The sequence below is a fragment of the Entelurus aequoreus genome, linkage group LG03 (assembly GCF_033978785.1).
Source record: "Entelurus aequoreus isolate RoL-2023_Sb linkage group LG03, RoL_Eaeq_v1.1, whole genome shotgun sequence".
In the NCBI taxonomy this organism is placed as follows: domain Eukaryota; kingdom Metazoa; phylum Chordata; class Actinopteri; order Syngnathiformes; family Syngnathidae; genus Entelurus; species Entelurus aequoreus.
Window position 1 is genome coordinate 11273205 of NC_084733.1, and position 16512 is coordinate 11289716.

The 16512-nt window shown below is 40.3% G+C and overlaps 1 protein-coding gene across 2 annotated transcripts in view; it reads left to right on the forward strand.

Annotated features, from left to right (window-relative positions):
• Positions 1-16512, forward strand: part of trim9 (tripartite motif containing 9) — a 79121-nt gene that overhangs the window by 36021 nt on the left and 26588 nt on the right. For both annotated transcript variants that reach the window (XM_062041184.1, XM_062041185.1), the window contains exon 4: positions 12063-12173. In XM_062041184.1, coding sequence (XP_061897168.1) covers positions 12063-12173 — 111 coding nt within the window. The remainder of the gene's footprint in view (positions 1-12062; positions 12174-16512) is intronic.

Below are 16512 nucleotides of genomic sequence, written 5' to 3' on the forward strand. Positions count from 1 at the left end.
CTTCCTTGCTTCCTATTTTCTTTCTTACTTTCCTTCCTTTCTTGCTTTGTTCCTTCTTTCCATTCCTCCTTGCTTCCTTGCTTTCTTCCAGCTTTTCTTTTTCCATCCTTCCTTCCATTCTCCTTTCCTTCCTTCCTTCCTTCTTTTCTTCCTTGCATCGTTAATTCCTACCTCTCTTCCTTGCTTCCTCCTTCCGTTCTTCTTTCCTACCTTCCTTCTTACTTTCTATTCATCCGTTCTTGCTTCCTACATTCTTTCCTTTCTTCCTCTTTTCCCAGCCTTGCTTCCTTGCTTCCTTCTTTCCTTTCTTCATTGTTTTCTTCTATCCTTGAGTCCGCCTTTCCTTCCTTGCGCCCATCCTTGCATCCTAACTTCCTTCCTTGCTTCCTATTTTCTTTCTTCCTTTCCTTCCTTTCTTGCTTTGTTCCTTCTTTCCATTCCTCCTTGCTTCCTTGCTTTCTTCCAGCTTTTCCTTTTCTATCCTTACTTCCATTCTTCTTTCCTTCCTTCCTTCCTTCCTTCCTTCCTTCTTTTCTTCCTTGCATCGTTAATTCCTACCTCTCTTCCTTGCTTCCTCCTTCCATTCTTCTTTCCTACCTTCCTTCTTACTTTCTATTCATCCGTTCTTGCTTCCTACATTCCTTCCTTCCTTCCTTTTTTCCCAGCCTTGCTTCCTTCTTTCCTTCCTTTGTTTTCTTCTATCCTTGATTCCGCCTTTCTTTCCTTCCTTCCTTGCGTCCATCCTTGCATCCTAACTTCCTTCCTAACTTCTTTCTTACTTTCCTTTCTTTTCTTGCTTTGTTCCTTCTTTCCATTCCTCTTTGCTTCCTTGCTTTCTTCCAGCTTTTCTTTTTCTATCCTTCCTTCCATTCTTTGTTCCTTCCTTCCTTCCTTGTTTGTTTCCTTACCTCTCTTCCTTGCTTCCTAACTTCCTTCCGTCCTTCTTTCCATGCTTCCTCCTTCCATTCTTCTTTCCTACCTTCCTTCTTACATTCTATTCGTCCGTTCTTGCTTCTACATTCCTTCCTTCCTGCCTTCCTTCCTGTTTTCCGTCCTTACTTCCTTGCTTTCCTTCTTATTTCTTCCTTGCTTCTTTTACTTTTTCTTATTTCCTTCCTCTATCCATTCTTCCTTCATTCCTTCCTTACTTATTTAATTATTTCTGTTTTTCCTTCATTCCTTGTGTTCTTCCTTTTTTCCATCCTTCCTTGCTTCATTCTTTACTTCCTTCATTGTTTCCTTCCATCTTTGATTTCTCCCTTATTTCCTTCCTTCCTACCTTCTTTCCTATTTTCCATTCTTTCTTTCTTGCGTTCTATATTCCTTCCTTCCTTCCTTGCTTTCTTCCTTCTGGCCATCCTTCCTTCATTCCTTGCTTTCTTCTTTCTTTTCATCCTTCCTTCCCTCCTTGGTTCTTTCCTTCTTTTTCATCCTTCCTTTATTCCCTGCTTTCTTACTTATTTCCATCCTTTCTTTCTCTTCCTTGCTTTCTTACTTATTTCCATCTTTCCTTTCTTCCTTGCTTTCTTCTTTCTTTTCATCCTTCCTTTCCTCCTTGGTTCTTTCCTTCTTTTTCATCCTTCCTTTATTCCCTGCTTTCTTACTTATTTCCATCCTTCCTTTATTCCTTGCTTTCTTCTTTCTTTTCATCCTTCCTTCCCTCCTTGGTTCTTTCCTTCTTTTTTATCCTTCCTTTATTCCCTGCTTTCTTACTTATTTCCATCCTTTCTTTCTTCCTTGCTTTCTTACTTATTTCCATCTTTCCTTTCTTCCTTGCTTTCTTCTTTCTTTTCATCCTTCCTTCCCTCCTTGGTTATTTCCTTCTTTTTCATCCTTCCTTCATTCCTTGCTTTCTTCTTTCTTTTCATCCTTCCTTCCCTCTTTGGTTCTTTCCTTCTTTTTCATCCTTCCTTTATTCCCTGCTTTCTTACTTATTTCCATCTTCCTTTATTCCTTGCTTTCTTACTTATTTCCATCCTTCCTTCATTCCTTGCTTTCTTCTTTCTTTTCATCCTTCCTTCCCTCTTTGGTTCTTTCCTTCTTTTTCATCCTTCCTTTATTCCCTGCTTTCTTACTTATTTCCATCCTTCCTTCATTCCTTGCTTTCTTCTTTCTTTTCATCCTTCCTTCCCTCCTTGGTTCTTTCCTTCTTTTTCATCCTTCCTTTATTCCCTGCTTTCTTACTTATTTCCATCCTTTCTTTCTCTTCCTTGCTTTCTTACTTATTTCCATCTTTCCTTTCTTCCTTGCTTTCTTCTTTCTTTTCATCCTTCCTTTCCTCCTTGGTTCTTTCCTTCTTTTTCATCCTTCCTTTATTCCCTGCTTTCTTACTTATTTCCATCCTTCCTTTATTCCTTGCTTTCTTCTTTCTTTTCATCCTTCCTTCCCTCCTTGGTTCTTTCCTTCTTTTTTATCCTTCCTTTATTCCCTGCTTTCTTACTTATTTCCATCATTCCTTTATTCCTTGCTTTCTTACAGTGTTTCTTTTTCTTTCCTTCCTTCCTTCCTTCCTTCCTTCCTTCCTTCCTTCCTTCCTTCCTTCCTTCCTTCCTTCCTTCCTTCCTTCCTTCCTTCCTTCTTTCCAGGCTGGCTCCTTCCCTTCTTCTTTACTTCCTTCCTTCTTACTTTTCATTTGTCCTTATTTGCTTCCTACATTCCTGCCTTTCCTCTTTTTTCCATTCCTACTTCCTTTTTGCCATCCTTCCTTTCTTGCTTTCTATCTTCTTTCCTCCTTGCTTTCTTCTATTCTTTCTTAATTCTTTCCTTCTGTCTATCCTTCCTTCTTTAATTCATTCATTGCTCTCTACCTTCCTTCCTTGGTTCTATCCTTCCTTCAATCCTTCTTTCCAAGCTTCCTCCTTACTTTCCTTGCTTTCCACCTTCTTTCTTTTTTCCTTTCTTCTTTACTTCTGTCCATTCTTCTTTCCTACCTTCCTTCTTACATTCTATACGTCTTTTCTTGCTTCATATATTCCTTCCTTCCTTCTTTCCATCGATCCTTGCTTCCTTCTTTCCGTCCTTCCTTCCTTCACTCCTTTCTTTTTTCCTTCTTTCCATCCTTCCTTCCTTCCTCCCCTCTTTCCATCCTTTCCAAAGTGGACAAACCGCCTACTTTCCGCTCGACAAAGTCTCAGTAGTGCTTGGTGTTTCCTGTCAATGAACCACAGCTCGCTGCAGGGACCGCAGCACTCGTGCGGCCCCACGCCGTACTCCTCCCATAGACACAATTATCTTGTAAATTCAACAGAATTTGTGCTGATGTAACTTTACAAATACATTTGGCAAATCAACATGAGTAAAATGTGTCATAACTACTTAGTAAACCATCTTGCAAGAAGCATAAACAAGAGAAACCTACAGCGTAGGACTCGTCGATTGCCATTTGAAGTTCCTCGGAGTAGGATTCGGATTCGGCTGCGTATCTGGCAACCTCAGTCATGGAGAGCGGGATGGGGACTACAGAATTGGGACCTGGATTGCAGTACCATTTCTGGCCACATTACTACATATGGCACCTTTTTAATGAGATGTGGCTGCTCTGCTCACTCAGTGATGTCACACACATGACACTTGTCTTAGTGAGCGAGGGAGAGGGAGTTGGACGCTGCGTGGCGTCTAATTTCACGCTTGGACGCTCGCTAGAATTGATGTTTCGCACACAGACTGCGCGGCAACATGTGAGCACGCTCGCTCTCTCGCTCGCCCCTTCCAGCAAAAATCAATAGACAGTAAAACCTGTTCAGCTGCCTACACTAAAGCTTCACTTGTGTGTGTGTGTGTGTGTGTGTGTGTGTGTGTGTGTGTGTGTGTGTGTGTGTGTGTGTGTGTGTGTGTGTGTGTGTGTGTGTGTGTGTGTGTGTGTGTGTGTGTGTGTGTGTGTGTGTGTGTGTGTGTGTGTGTGTGTGCGTGTAGTTGTATTTCTACCCTAATTGAGACATCAACAAGGAAAAGTACCTTCCATATGAGGACCGGTGAACAAGTTAGGACCGAAATCATGGTCCCAATACGGAAAACCATTGCATCTACAAACCCCGTTTCCATATGAGTTGGGAAATTGTGTTAGATGTAAATATAAACGGAATACAATGATTTGCAAATCCTTTTCAACCCATATTCAGTTGAATGCACTACAAAGACAAGATATTTGATGTTCAAACTCATAAACTTGATATTTTTTTGCAAAAAATATTTAACTTAGAATTTCATGGCTGCAACACGTGCCAAAGTAGTTGGGAAAGGGCATGTTCACCACTGTGTTACATGGCCTTTCCTTTTAACAACACTCAATAAACGATTGGGAACTGAGGAAACTAATTGTTGAAGCTTTAAAAGTGGAATTCTTTCCCATTTTTGTTTTATGTAGAGCTTCAGTCGTTCAACAGTCCGGGGGTCTCCGTTGTGGTATTTTAGGCTTCATAATGCGCCACACATTTTCAATAGGAGACAGGTCTGGACTGCAGGCGGGCCAGGAAAGTACCCGCACTCTTTTTTTTTTACGAAGCCACGCTGTTGTAACACGTGCTGAATGTGGCTTGGCATTGTCTTGCTGAAATAAGCAGGGGCGTCCATGAAAAAGACGGCGCTTAGATGGCAGCATATGTTGCTCCAAAACCTGTATGTACCTTTCAGCATTAATGGTGCCTTCACAGATGTGTAAGTTACCCATGCCTTGGGCACTAATGCACCCCCATACCATCACAGATGTGTAAGTTACCCATGCCTTGGGCACTAATGCACCCCCATACCATCACAGATGCTGGCTTTTCAACTTTGCGTCGATAACAGTCTGGATGGTTCGCTTCCCCTTTGGTCCGGATGACACGATGTCGAATATTTCCAAAAACAATTTGAAATGTGGACTCGTCAGACCACGGAACACTTTTCCACTTTGCATGAGTCCATCTTAGATGATCTCGGGCCCAGAGAAGCCGGCGGCGTTTCTGGGTGTTGTTGATAAATGTCTTTCGCTTTGCATAGTAGAGTTTTAACTTGCACTTACAGATGTAGCGACCAACTGTATTTAGTGACAGTGGTTTTCTGAAGTGTTCCTGAGCCCATGTGGTGATATCCTTTAGAGATTGATGTCGGTTTTTGATACAGTGCCGTCTGAGGGATCGAAGGTCACGGTCATTCAATGTTGGATTCCGGCCATGCCGCTTACGTGCAGTGATTTCTCCAGATTCCCTGAACCCTTTGATGATGTTACGGGGCGTAGATGGTGAAATCCCTAAATTCCTTGCAATAGCTGGTTGAGAAAGGTTTTTCTTAAACCGTTCAACAATTTGCTCACGCATTTGTTGACAAAGTGGTGACCCTCGCCCCATCCTTGTTTTGTGAATGACTGAGCATTTCATGGAATCTACTTTTATACCCAATCATGGCACCCACCTGTTCCCAATTAGCCTGCACACCTGTGGGATGTTCCAAATAAGTGTTTGATGAGCATTCCTCAACTTTATCAGTATTTATTGCCACCTTTCCCAACTTCTTTGTCACGTGTTGCTGGCATGAAATTCTAAAGTTAATGATTATTTGCAAAAAAAAAAAAAAAAAAGTTTATCAGTTTGAACATCAAATATGTTGTCTTTGTAGCATATTCAACTGAATATGGGTTGAAAATGATTTGCAAATCATTGTACTCCGTTTATATTTACATCTAACACCATTTCCCAACTCATATGGAAACGGGGTTTGTATTGTTGCGTTGACCAGCTCTTCCTCCCAGGGATTTTAAGCTGCTGGTCACTCCCAAATTCTTAAATGGCACATAAGCTGAAGTTTAAATTCATCACCAGGCAGTAGTTGGTATTTTGCGGTTTATTCTCAAAGCTTTGAAGACAAACGTGAGACCAAATCCAGTCCAGATCGATCTCCCCCCAAACCCACGGAAGTGCCGTGTTCTTCCCTCTGTCCCTCGCTCCCACCCTCGTTGTTTAGACTACTCCCTGAGTTATCTCTACTCCCCGCATTCCACTGCTAGAAGGCCGACACACATTACTATGAGAGAGAAAGAAGGAAGAATACTAGCTATTTTGTAATATGACTATGGAAGTAAAGAAGTAACACTTAAATATGGATATGGGTAAAAAATCTCCCTCCGTCAGTATATACTTAGACAAACTTTTTTGAAATTGTTCCACATAGTAGCTTAGTTACAAAGGATGGAAAAGTCCCAAACCTTGTAAACAGCAGATAATTTGTGGATGAAAGGCATTCAAATGATGAAGACGTACCGTGACTGCATTTTATGCACATTATTATTATTATTATTATTATTATTATTAGAGGCAGAAAATGTTGTTTTGCTCAGTCATGACATATTTAAATCCAAGTAAGAATTGTGTGGAGTCTTTTTTGTTTTGTTTTTATTATAAATATTTAATTCATTAAAAAAAATGTATTGAATACAAATTAAAAAAGCATTTATGGGTAAACGAATGCCACATTCTTCTTACAAAATGTGACTGGATGGTTGCATAAAAAATGCAGAGCGTGCTCGTAAAGCAGGGTGCATTTCAGGTGACTGCATCTCCGCCGGCTTGGAAGTGTCGCAGTGTCCTGATAGTGTCAACACGGAAACAAGTGATCTGTCTTCTTCAGCTGCTGGTGCAATGACCACCAAACGTGTGGGTGTGTGCAAATGTACAAGAAGCCGCTTTTCAAGGGGTAAAAAAATGAGCGTCCGTGCTGCGGATTTCATCACCGTGACAACCGCACTCACCACAAAGAGGTGACTTGAACTTTCTTTTATGGGGAAAAAAAACCCATCAGTTCTCGCCTGCATCAGCAGTGGTGAATACATGAATTATTAGGTTAGCTCTGCATCTTTTTACAGAGGAATATTCAGTTTGCTTGCGGGTTGTGTGTAGGCTCTAAGGCTTTAGGTGGCAAAGTCAAGGCCCGCGGACAAGATCCGGCCCGCAAATTAATGATCTATGGCAGGCCCGGCCCTAACCAATCTGGCGCCCTAGGCAAGATTTTAGGTGGCGCCCCCCCACATCGGCAGTGAAGTGTATATACTCACAAGAAACCGAATAGCTTTGTCTTTGACCTTTTTTTTTTACTTAAAGAAAGCAAATTAACAGTCAGAATAGTTAACAAGACAAAAAAAAAAAAAAAATATGGATAAATAAATGAATACAAAAAATAAGAAATGAATATATGTAAACACAAAATAAAACGTGTCAACAAGTTGCATAAAATAAATTAAAAATACAATATAAATAAGGCACTGCACAAAACAAGATATCAAACCAGTATGACTTTAACAACTATATTACAAAAAAAGGGGATCCTACAGAGTTCTCTATTTGTGCTTTTTAATATTGCATTAACTAGAATGACTTACAAATTACTGTACACCAGGGAGTACTGTAATTACCTAACGTTACATTGTTATTTTCCATAACAATTTAGCCCCCTCCACAATATTAACCCGACGTTAAAACAGAACTAGCTATTTATTGATTAGCAATTGCCGAATCATGTAACATTAGCTTGATGCTAAAAAGCCAGGTTACTATCACATTCTGTAACAGACAAATCATTTCATGTAGGCTAACGTTACCTACCTGCTACCTCTGTCTTTTTCTCGTTTCTCCTCTTCTTTTCTCTTTTTTCTTCCCTGGGCACCTGACAGTTTTGGCCGTTTTGACATCTTGTGTTGATTTTTTTATGTGGTGACGTCCAAAAAGAGTCATGATACGGGAAGGGAGGGGGGGGGGCATAATGTTGTAACAAATAATATTTCTATTAAATAGGCTTTACTTTGCATTTTAATTAACGTGGGATTATTTTATGTATTTAGAAATAATAGTACCAACTTTTTTTAATTTATTTTTTATTTTTTCCCCTCCAACATTTGTGGCACTGGCGTGGCGCCCCCTGATGGACGGCGCCCTTAGCATTTGCCTATACGGCCAATGCCACGGGCCGGCCCTGATCTATGGCCCCCGGGATGATATGTGATTAGTACTAGAACCGGCCCACAGGCAACAGCCGCCTGCTGCTGTTTTGCACGCACCAATACTCCATCAGTGTTGGCGCTAGGAATTTTCAAAATAGGGTCCCAGGGACCCCATCAAGTCATAAAAATGGGGTCCCACTTTTTTATGTAAGCGTTTTCAAAACAAATGATAAATGTGTGCATTATCCTGTTATATCTCACATTATATATTGTGTTTTGGAAAAAGGTTGTCATTAACGTTACTTAATTCATACAAAAAATAGCATCAATCAATGTCAATCAATGTTTATTTATATACACTACCGTTCAAAAGTTTGGGGTCACATTGAAATGTCCTTATTTTTGAAGGAAGATCACTTTAAACTAGTCTTAACTTTAAAGAAATACACTCTATACATTGCTAATGTGGTAAATGACTATTCTAGCTGCAAATGTCTGCTTTTTGGTGCAATATCTACATAGGTGTATAGATGCCCATTTCCAGCAACTATCACTCCAGTGTACTAATGGTACAATGTGCTTGCTCATTGGCTCAGAAGGCTAATTGATGATTAGAAAACCCTTGTGCAATCATGTTCACACATCTGAAATCAGTTTAGCTCGTTACGGAAGCTACAAAACTGACCTTCCTTTGAGCAGATTGAGTTTCTGGAGCATCACATTTGTGGGGTCAATCAAACGCTCAAAATGGCCAGAAAAAGAGAACTTTCATCTGAAACTCGACAGTCTATTCTTGTTCTTAGAAATGAAGGCTATTCCACAAAATTGTTTGGGTGACCCCAAACTTTTGAACGGTAGTGTAGCCCTAAATCACGAGTGTCTCAAAGGGCTGCACAAGCCACAACGACATCCTCGGTTCAGAGCCCACATCAGGGAAAGGAAAAACTCACAACCCAGAGGGATGTCAATGTGAATGACTAGGCGAAACCTTGGACTACCACCCTACAGTCTTCCACCACGCTCTGACGAAAGATTGTACGCCTCCTCTTTTATTTGGACTTTCCCTGATTACATGGCAACAGCTGCTTCTAAAGGAAGGGGGTCGTAAACAGCCGCTGCCTTTGGTCACAAAGCAGTTCAAAGAAAAGGTGCCTGGAGGGGAGTCAGGTCCTGCTTCCTCTCCGCTCTGTAGATCTCGGGTCAAAGACAAAATCTTCCTGTGGATTACAATACATAAAAGAAGCCGACACCTTCATGTCGCTTCCCATACTACACAGTGGAGTTTTACAAGCCTTTTGCTTGGTAGGATCAAATGGCAACACAAAGTTTTGTGATAACTTGGATACAATTATTCTGACAATAAGTATTACATAGCTTGTGTGCTATTGTGTGCTTGGCTGTCGTGTAGCTGCTAGCTTCTAGTAGCCTTTTTGTAAATGACTTGACTAAAATGGGAAAAAAATACCAACCTTGTGTGCCTATTGGAGGACGTTTAGATGTTAACTGGATGTCGGAACATTTTGCATGCGAGCCGATATTATCGGACGCTTTTGCTGATATCACACCGATATCAATTTTCAGATCGGGACACCACTACTCGAATGGAAATACTTAGAAACATGTCGCTCAGAGGAAAGTCGTCCCTTCCCAAGACTCCTCAGATGATATCAGAAGCGTGGGTGATCTCCAAGGCGATATCAAAATATGTGTCGCCCTGCGTTGCTCGTGTGTATTCTTTCTCTGCGGAGGATTTTCCCTCCTCCTTTCAGCCTGCCGGCAAGGTTACTGTTACCTAGCAACCCTTCCGTCCGTCTTTGCTGTGGTTTTTCCCCTGTTTGCAAGGGAGGCTCTCGGGCACATTCAGTGATGGACAGGCTGCGGACGTGAGGAAGTAGACTATCTAAAGAAGATGGAAGCGTGTTCTGGGTGTCATCGGGGGTCACTCGAACGAGTATGACGATCCTCCTGGTAGGGGTGTATCCCTTTATGGAGGATGCCTGTGCGTGACTTTGTTTAACGTGGGGAGACTGGTGCAGAAATCGGGTCAGGGTCCAGTGGCATGGAGTCCAAGACGACTAGGGACTAGAGATGTCCGATAATGGCTTAAATACTCTTAATTACAGATACCGATATCAACCGATACCGATATATACAGTCGTGGAATTAACACATTATTATGCCTAATTTTGTTGTGATGCCCCGCTGGATGCATTAAACAATGTAACAAGGTTTTCCAAATTAAATCAACTCAAGTTATGGAAAAAATTAGGGATGTCCGATAATGGCTTTTTTGCCGATATTCCGATATTGTCCAACTCTTAATTACTGATATCAACCGATACCGATATATACAGTCGTGGAATTAACACATTATTATGCCTAATTTGGACAACCAGGTATGGTGAAGATAAGGTCCTTTTTTTTAAAAAATAATAAAATAAGATAAATAAATTCAAAACATTTTCTTGAATAAAAAAGAAAGTAAAACAATATAAAAACAGTTACATAGAAACTAGTAATTAATGAAAATGAGTAAAATTAGCTGTTAAAGGTTAGTACTATTAGTGGACCAGCAGCACGCACAATCATGTGTGCTTACGGACTGTATCCCTTGCAGACTGTATTGATATATATTGATATATAATGTAGGAACCAGAATATTAATAACAGAAGGAAACAACCCTTTTGTGTGAATGAGTGTAAATGGGGGGGGGAGGTTTTTTGGGTTGGTGCACTAATTGTAAGTGTATCTTGTGTTTTTTATGTTGATTTAATTTAAAAAAACAAACAAAACAAAAAAAAACCTGATACTGATAATAAAAAAATCGATACCGATAATTTCCGATGTTACATTTTACAGCATTTTTCGGCCGATAATATATAGTATCTCTAAAAAAAAATGCCAACATGGCACATATTTATTATTGAAGTCACAAAGTGCATTATTTTTTTTAACATGCCTCAAAACAGCAGCTTGGAATTTGGGACATGCTCTCCCTGCGAGTGCATGAGGAGGTTGATGTGGGCGGGGTTGAGGTGGGGGGCTAGGAGGTAGCGGGGGGTGTATATTGTAGCGTCCCGAAAGAGTTAGTGCTGCAAGGGGTTCTGGGTATTTGTTCTGTTGTGTTTATGTCGTGTTACGGTGCGGATGTTCTCCCGAAATGTGTTTGTCATTCTTGTTTGGTGTGGGTTCACAGTGTGGCGCATATTCGTAACAGTGTTAAAGTTGTTTATACGGTCGCCCTCAGTGTGACCTGTATGGCTGTTGACCAAGTATGCCTTGCATTCACTTTTGTGTGTGAAAAGCCGTTGATATTATGTGACTGGGCCGGCACGCAAAGGCAGTGCCTTTAAGGTTTATTGGCGCTCTGTACTTCTCCCTACGTCCGTGTACACAGCGGCGTTTTAAAAAGTCATACATTTTACTTTTGAAACCAAAACCGATAATTTCCGATATTACATTTTAAAGCATTTATCGGCCAATAATATCGGCAGTCCGATATTATCGGACATCTCTACTGGGGACCCTTTTCTGCTGCAGCCTTCTTCCGCCATCGCAGCCGTTGCGGTAGTTCTTAAAATCTACCGTCTTTAGTGAATTTACTGAATTATATTTATATAGCGCTTTTCTCTAATGACTCAAGGCGCTTTACATAGTGAAACCCAATATCTAAGTTACATTTAAACCAGTGTGGGTGGCACTGGGAGCAGGTGGGTAAAGTGTCTTGCCCAAGGACACAACGGCAGTGACTAGGATGGCGGAAGCGGGGATCGAACCCGGAACCCTCGAGTTGCTGGCACGGCCACTCTGCCAATCGAGCTATACCGCCTGCTCCGCCGTTGAGGTCTTCACCGTATCCCTGGCTAGGGGGCAGTCAGGGGGGCCACCTGGGGTAAACAGTAGTAAAGGGGTTAGTGCCCCAAGACCCCATAGAGGAGCCTCCACTGCCGGATGCACTTTAACGACGTTTCACACCCAGCTCTGGGTGTAAAACGTACGATACAGGTGACATTTCCGACGCGACGTCTCTGACGATTCTTCTGACATCTTGAAGACTTGAACGTCACCCGTCCTTCCCGACATCCATCACACTTTTGGAATAAAAGTCTCTTCTTCTTCTTCTTCTTCTTCTTCTTCCCGCCTCCTTTGCCACAGGTGGTGCGGGATCAGATCTCTCACTGCACGGTGAAGCTGCGCCAGACCACCGGCCTGATGGAGTACTGCTTGGAGGTCATCAAGGAGAACGACCCCAGCGGTTTCCTCCAGGTCAGTTGTCATATCTCGTTTTCTTACGTCTCATTTGGAAGTACTACAGTATCAGATGTTGCATGCAGTTGCAATTCAAGGACATTCAGTAGTGTATGGCCCAAAACGTAATAAACGTAAGTAAGGGTGTAACGGTACGTGTATTTGTATTGAACCGTTTCGGTACGGGGGTTTCGGTTCGGTTCGAGGGTGTACCGAACGAGTTTCCACACGGACATATTAAGTAGCGTAACGCACGTTGTGTAAACAATGCACACCGAGGCACATCACACGGCATGCTAGCAGCTAACGGGCTACGACAACATGTAAGAGTTAATGTTTTATCATAGCTCTGTCGAGGTCCCGTAGCTAAGTTAGCTTCAATGGCGTCGTTAGCAACAGCATTGCTAGGCTTCGCCAGGCGGGACAGCATTAACCGTGTGGTTACAGGTCCAGGGTTTGGTTCTCCTGATAGTAGAAGTAATAATAGTATTGTTGATCTTCAGTCTATCCTTCCAGTCAGGGGCATGTTTCTTCTGTTTCTATCTGCAGTTAAGCACGATGCTATCACGTTAGCTCCGTAGCTAAAGTGCTTCGCCGATGTATTGTCGTGGAGATAAAAGTCACTGTGAATGTCCATTTCGCGTTCTCGACTCTCATTTTCAAGAGGATATAGTATCCGAGGTGGTTTAAAATACAAATCCGTGATCCACAATAGAAAAAGGAGAAAGTGTGGAATCCAATGCGCCAGCTTGTACCTAAGTTACGGTCAGAGCGAAAAAAGATACGTCCTGCACTACACGCTAGTCCTTCACTCTCACGTTCCTCATCCACAAATCTTTCATCCTCGCTCAAATTAATGGGGTAATCGTCGCTTTCTCTCGCTGCTGGTGTAAACAATAGGAAAATGTGAGCAGCCCTTCCTCCGGTGTCGTCACGCTACTTCCGGTACAGGCAAGGCTTTTTTTTTTTATCAGCGACCAAAAGTTGCGAACTTTATCGTCAATGTTCTCTACTAAATCCTTTCAGCAAAAATATGGCAATATCGCGAAATGATCAAGTATGACACATAGAATGGATCTGCTATCCCCGTTTAAATAAAAAAAATTCATTTCAGAAGGCCTTTAAAGGCTAGAGTGTCATGGCGTGTGAGCTGCCAGGTTTTACTGTAAAATCTACTAACGTTTTACAAGGCCTTTCAGTAAATGGAAAAACTGTCCAACTTTTATTTTCACACCGGGATTCCGCGGGGCAATAAAAAGCGTTGAAAGTCATTGAATTGATTTTGTGAAAATGAAGGCTGTAAATGGCATTAAAAAGCATTAACAACGATGTCCAGAAGCATTAAATATGTAATACAATTGAAGAACAAAACGTCAATCCATCAAACGATGCATGAAAATGAACTTAAGAACGTTGTGGTCATTGAAAAATTGCGACATCTGTTTGTGTGTTTCTTTTTTTCCTCTCTGACTTTTAAACCGGATACAAGAGGTCTTAGAAGGTCCGGAAGCGAGAAAATCGGCGGCAAAATGAAACTTCAATCAATCAATCAAAGTTTATTTATATAGCCCTAAATCACGAGTGTCTCAAAGGGCTGCACAAGCCACAACGACGATCCCACGTCAGGGCAAGAAAAAAACTCAACCCAATGGGATACAATGAGAAACCTTGGAGGGGACCTCGATATTTTTTTAGCATCACAAAACCTTTTTTCCTTTTTTTTTTAAATTTATATGATGTTTATAAACTCAGGAAATACGTCCCTGGACACATGAGGACTTAAAGAATAATAATAAGTGATTATTACATTTTAACAGAAGTGTAAATAGAACATGTTCAAAGAGAAAGTAAGCAGATTTTAACAGTAAATGAACAAATAGATTAATAATTCATTTTCTACCACTTGTCCTTAATAATGTTGACAAAATAATAGAATGGAACATGACACAATATGTTACTGCATATGTCAGCAGACTAATTAGGAGCCTTTGTTTGCTTACTTAATACTAAAAGACAAGTTGTCTAGTATGTTCACTATTTTATTTAAGGACAAACTTGCAATAAGAAACATATGTTTAATGTACCCTAAGATTTTTGTTAAAATTAGGCCAATAATGCCATTTTTTGTGGTGCCCTTTATTTAGAAAAGTACCGAAAAGTATTGGTATCGGGACAACCCTAATTCTGACCATTTCACAGCCAAACCGTTTCTACCCTTCATTCTACATTCCGCTAGTTGAGTTTCAGCTCTTCCATTTTCAAATCATTCCAACATTCAAACATTTTCTCGATGGATTTAGATTAGCGTCAGCTCGTCTTTTTCACTGCTCATATTGAAGGTTATCGATACCTTGAACGCTTACCTTTTAGAATGTATCCCTAATAGGGTTGTACGGTATACCGGTACTAGTACAGTATCGCGGTACTAATGAATCAAAAACAGTACTATACTCTGTTTGTATAGTACCAGCAGATCAGTTACCCAGAACCTTACTGTGACATTGCTGGTTTTACGAGCAGAGGAGCATGTTCGGCAGTGCACAATCACAGAGTACTTACAAGCAGACACAGTGTGTAGACAGAAAAGGGAGAACGGACGCATTTTGGCTTAAATTAACGATAAAGGTGAAGTTATAACACTGAAACGCCCTCAGGAAGAGGTGCTTTAAAACATGGCTAGCTAGCTAGCGGCTGAAGTCCATCCGCAGTCTGCAGTGTTGTAGCTACTTCTAAATCACTAATCCTGGTCTCCATGGCGACAAATACAGTAAGTTTCTTACAAGTATCATCCCTGCAGGACGAGGAATAGCTAAACATGCTTCACTACACACCGTAGCTCACCAGCATCACAATGTAAACAAACGCCATTGGTGGATCTACACCTGACATCCACTGTAATGATACCAAGTATAGGAGTGTATCTAGTCGATACGTCTATGATTACATCGATATTTTTTTAGCATCACAAAACCTTTTTTCCTTTTTTTTTTTAAAATTTGATATGATGTTTATAAACTCAGGAAATACGTCCCTGGACACATGAGGACTTAAAGAAGAAGAATAAGTGATTATTACATTTGAACAGAAGTGTAGATAGAACATGTTCAAAGAGAAATTAAGCAGATATTAACAGTAAATCAGGGGTGTCCAAACTTTTTCCACTGAGGGCCGCACACTGAAAAATCAAAGCAAGCGGGGGCCATTTTGATATTTTTTTTATTTTAAAAACCAATACAATATATGTATAAAAAATATACATTCAGGCCTCCACTCAGGCTTGATCCCGGGGACCCCAAAGGGTTTTGGTCCAAAAAATATTTAAAATGTGTCATTATTCAGTATTATTATCTCTAGATCAACATTAGGTCTATCTGTCAATATAACCTTTTTAAAGATTTAAATGGTATGCTCTTTTTGTCAAAGAAAACCCTGTTTTTTTATGGAAAAAAACACAAAATATGCAATGTTTTCACCCAATAAAATTTTTAAGAGGAATATTTCAGATTATATAATAATTGGAGCCTTAAAGAGGTCAATAACTCATAAGACTATTGATTTTAATTCATTTCTATTTTTTGAGCAATGACACTTAAAAACAAATCACACAAAAATGATTGGGGAACCAAAAGTGTTAAAAAATAAATTATACATTTTTTTTACTGTTTACTTTTAACACAATAATCTCGAGATCAACTTCAGATCTATCCGTCAGTTATACGTTGTATTGTTGTTTATGTTTTTTGTTCGTTTTAGGCCCTTCTTTAAAAAAAAAAAAAAAAAAAAAAAAAAAAAAAAAGCTCAATTTTTTATATGGCAAACACAAAATATGCAACATTTCCCCCCGAAAAAAATATCTCAAAGTGCAATATTTAATGTGACGTAATTGGAGCCTTGAATAGGTCAATAATTCATAATAACATTGATTTTGATTCATTATTATTTTTTAAAGAAAGAAACCGCCTGCATGGCAGCTTTGTGTTATTAGAGTAAACATTGCGACATTTTCTTGTTACATTTCACCTGTTTGCTCTTTCATACCACTTTTTATGTTTTTAATTTTTTTAATGGTATTTTAAAGGCCTACTGAAATTATTATTTTTTATTTAAACGGGAATAGCAGATCCATTCTATGTGTCATACTTGATCATTTTGCGATATTGCCATATTTTTGCCGAAAGGATTTAGTAGAGAAAATCGACGATAAAGTTCGCAACTTTTGCTGGCTGATAAAAAAAAAGCCTTGCCTGTACCGGAAGTAGCGTGACGTCACAGGAGCTAGCATTCCTCACAATTACCCATTGTTTACAATGGAGCGAGAGAGATTCGGACCGAGAAAGTGATGATTACCCCATTAATT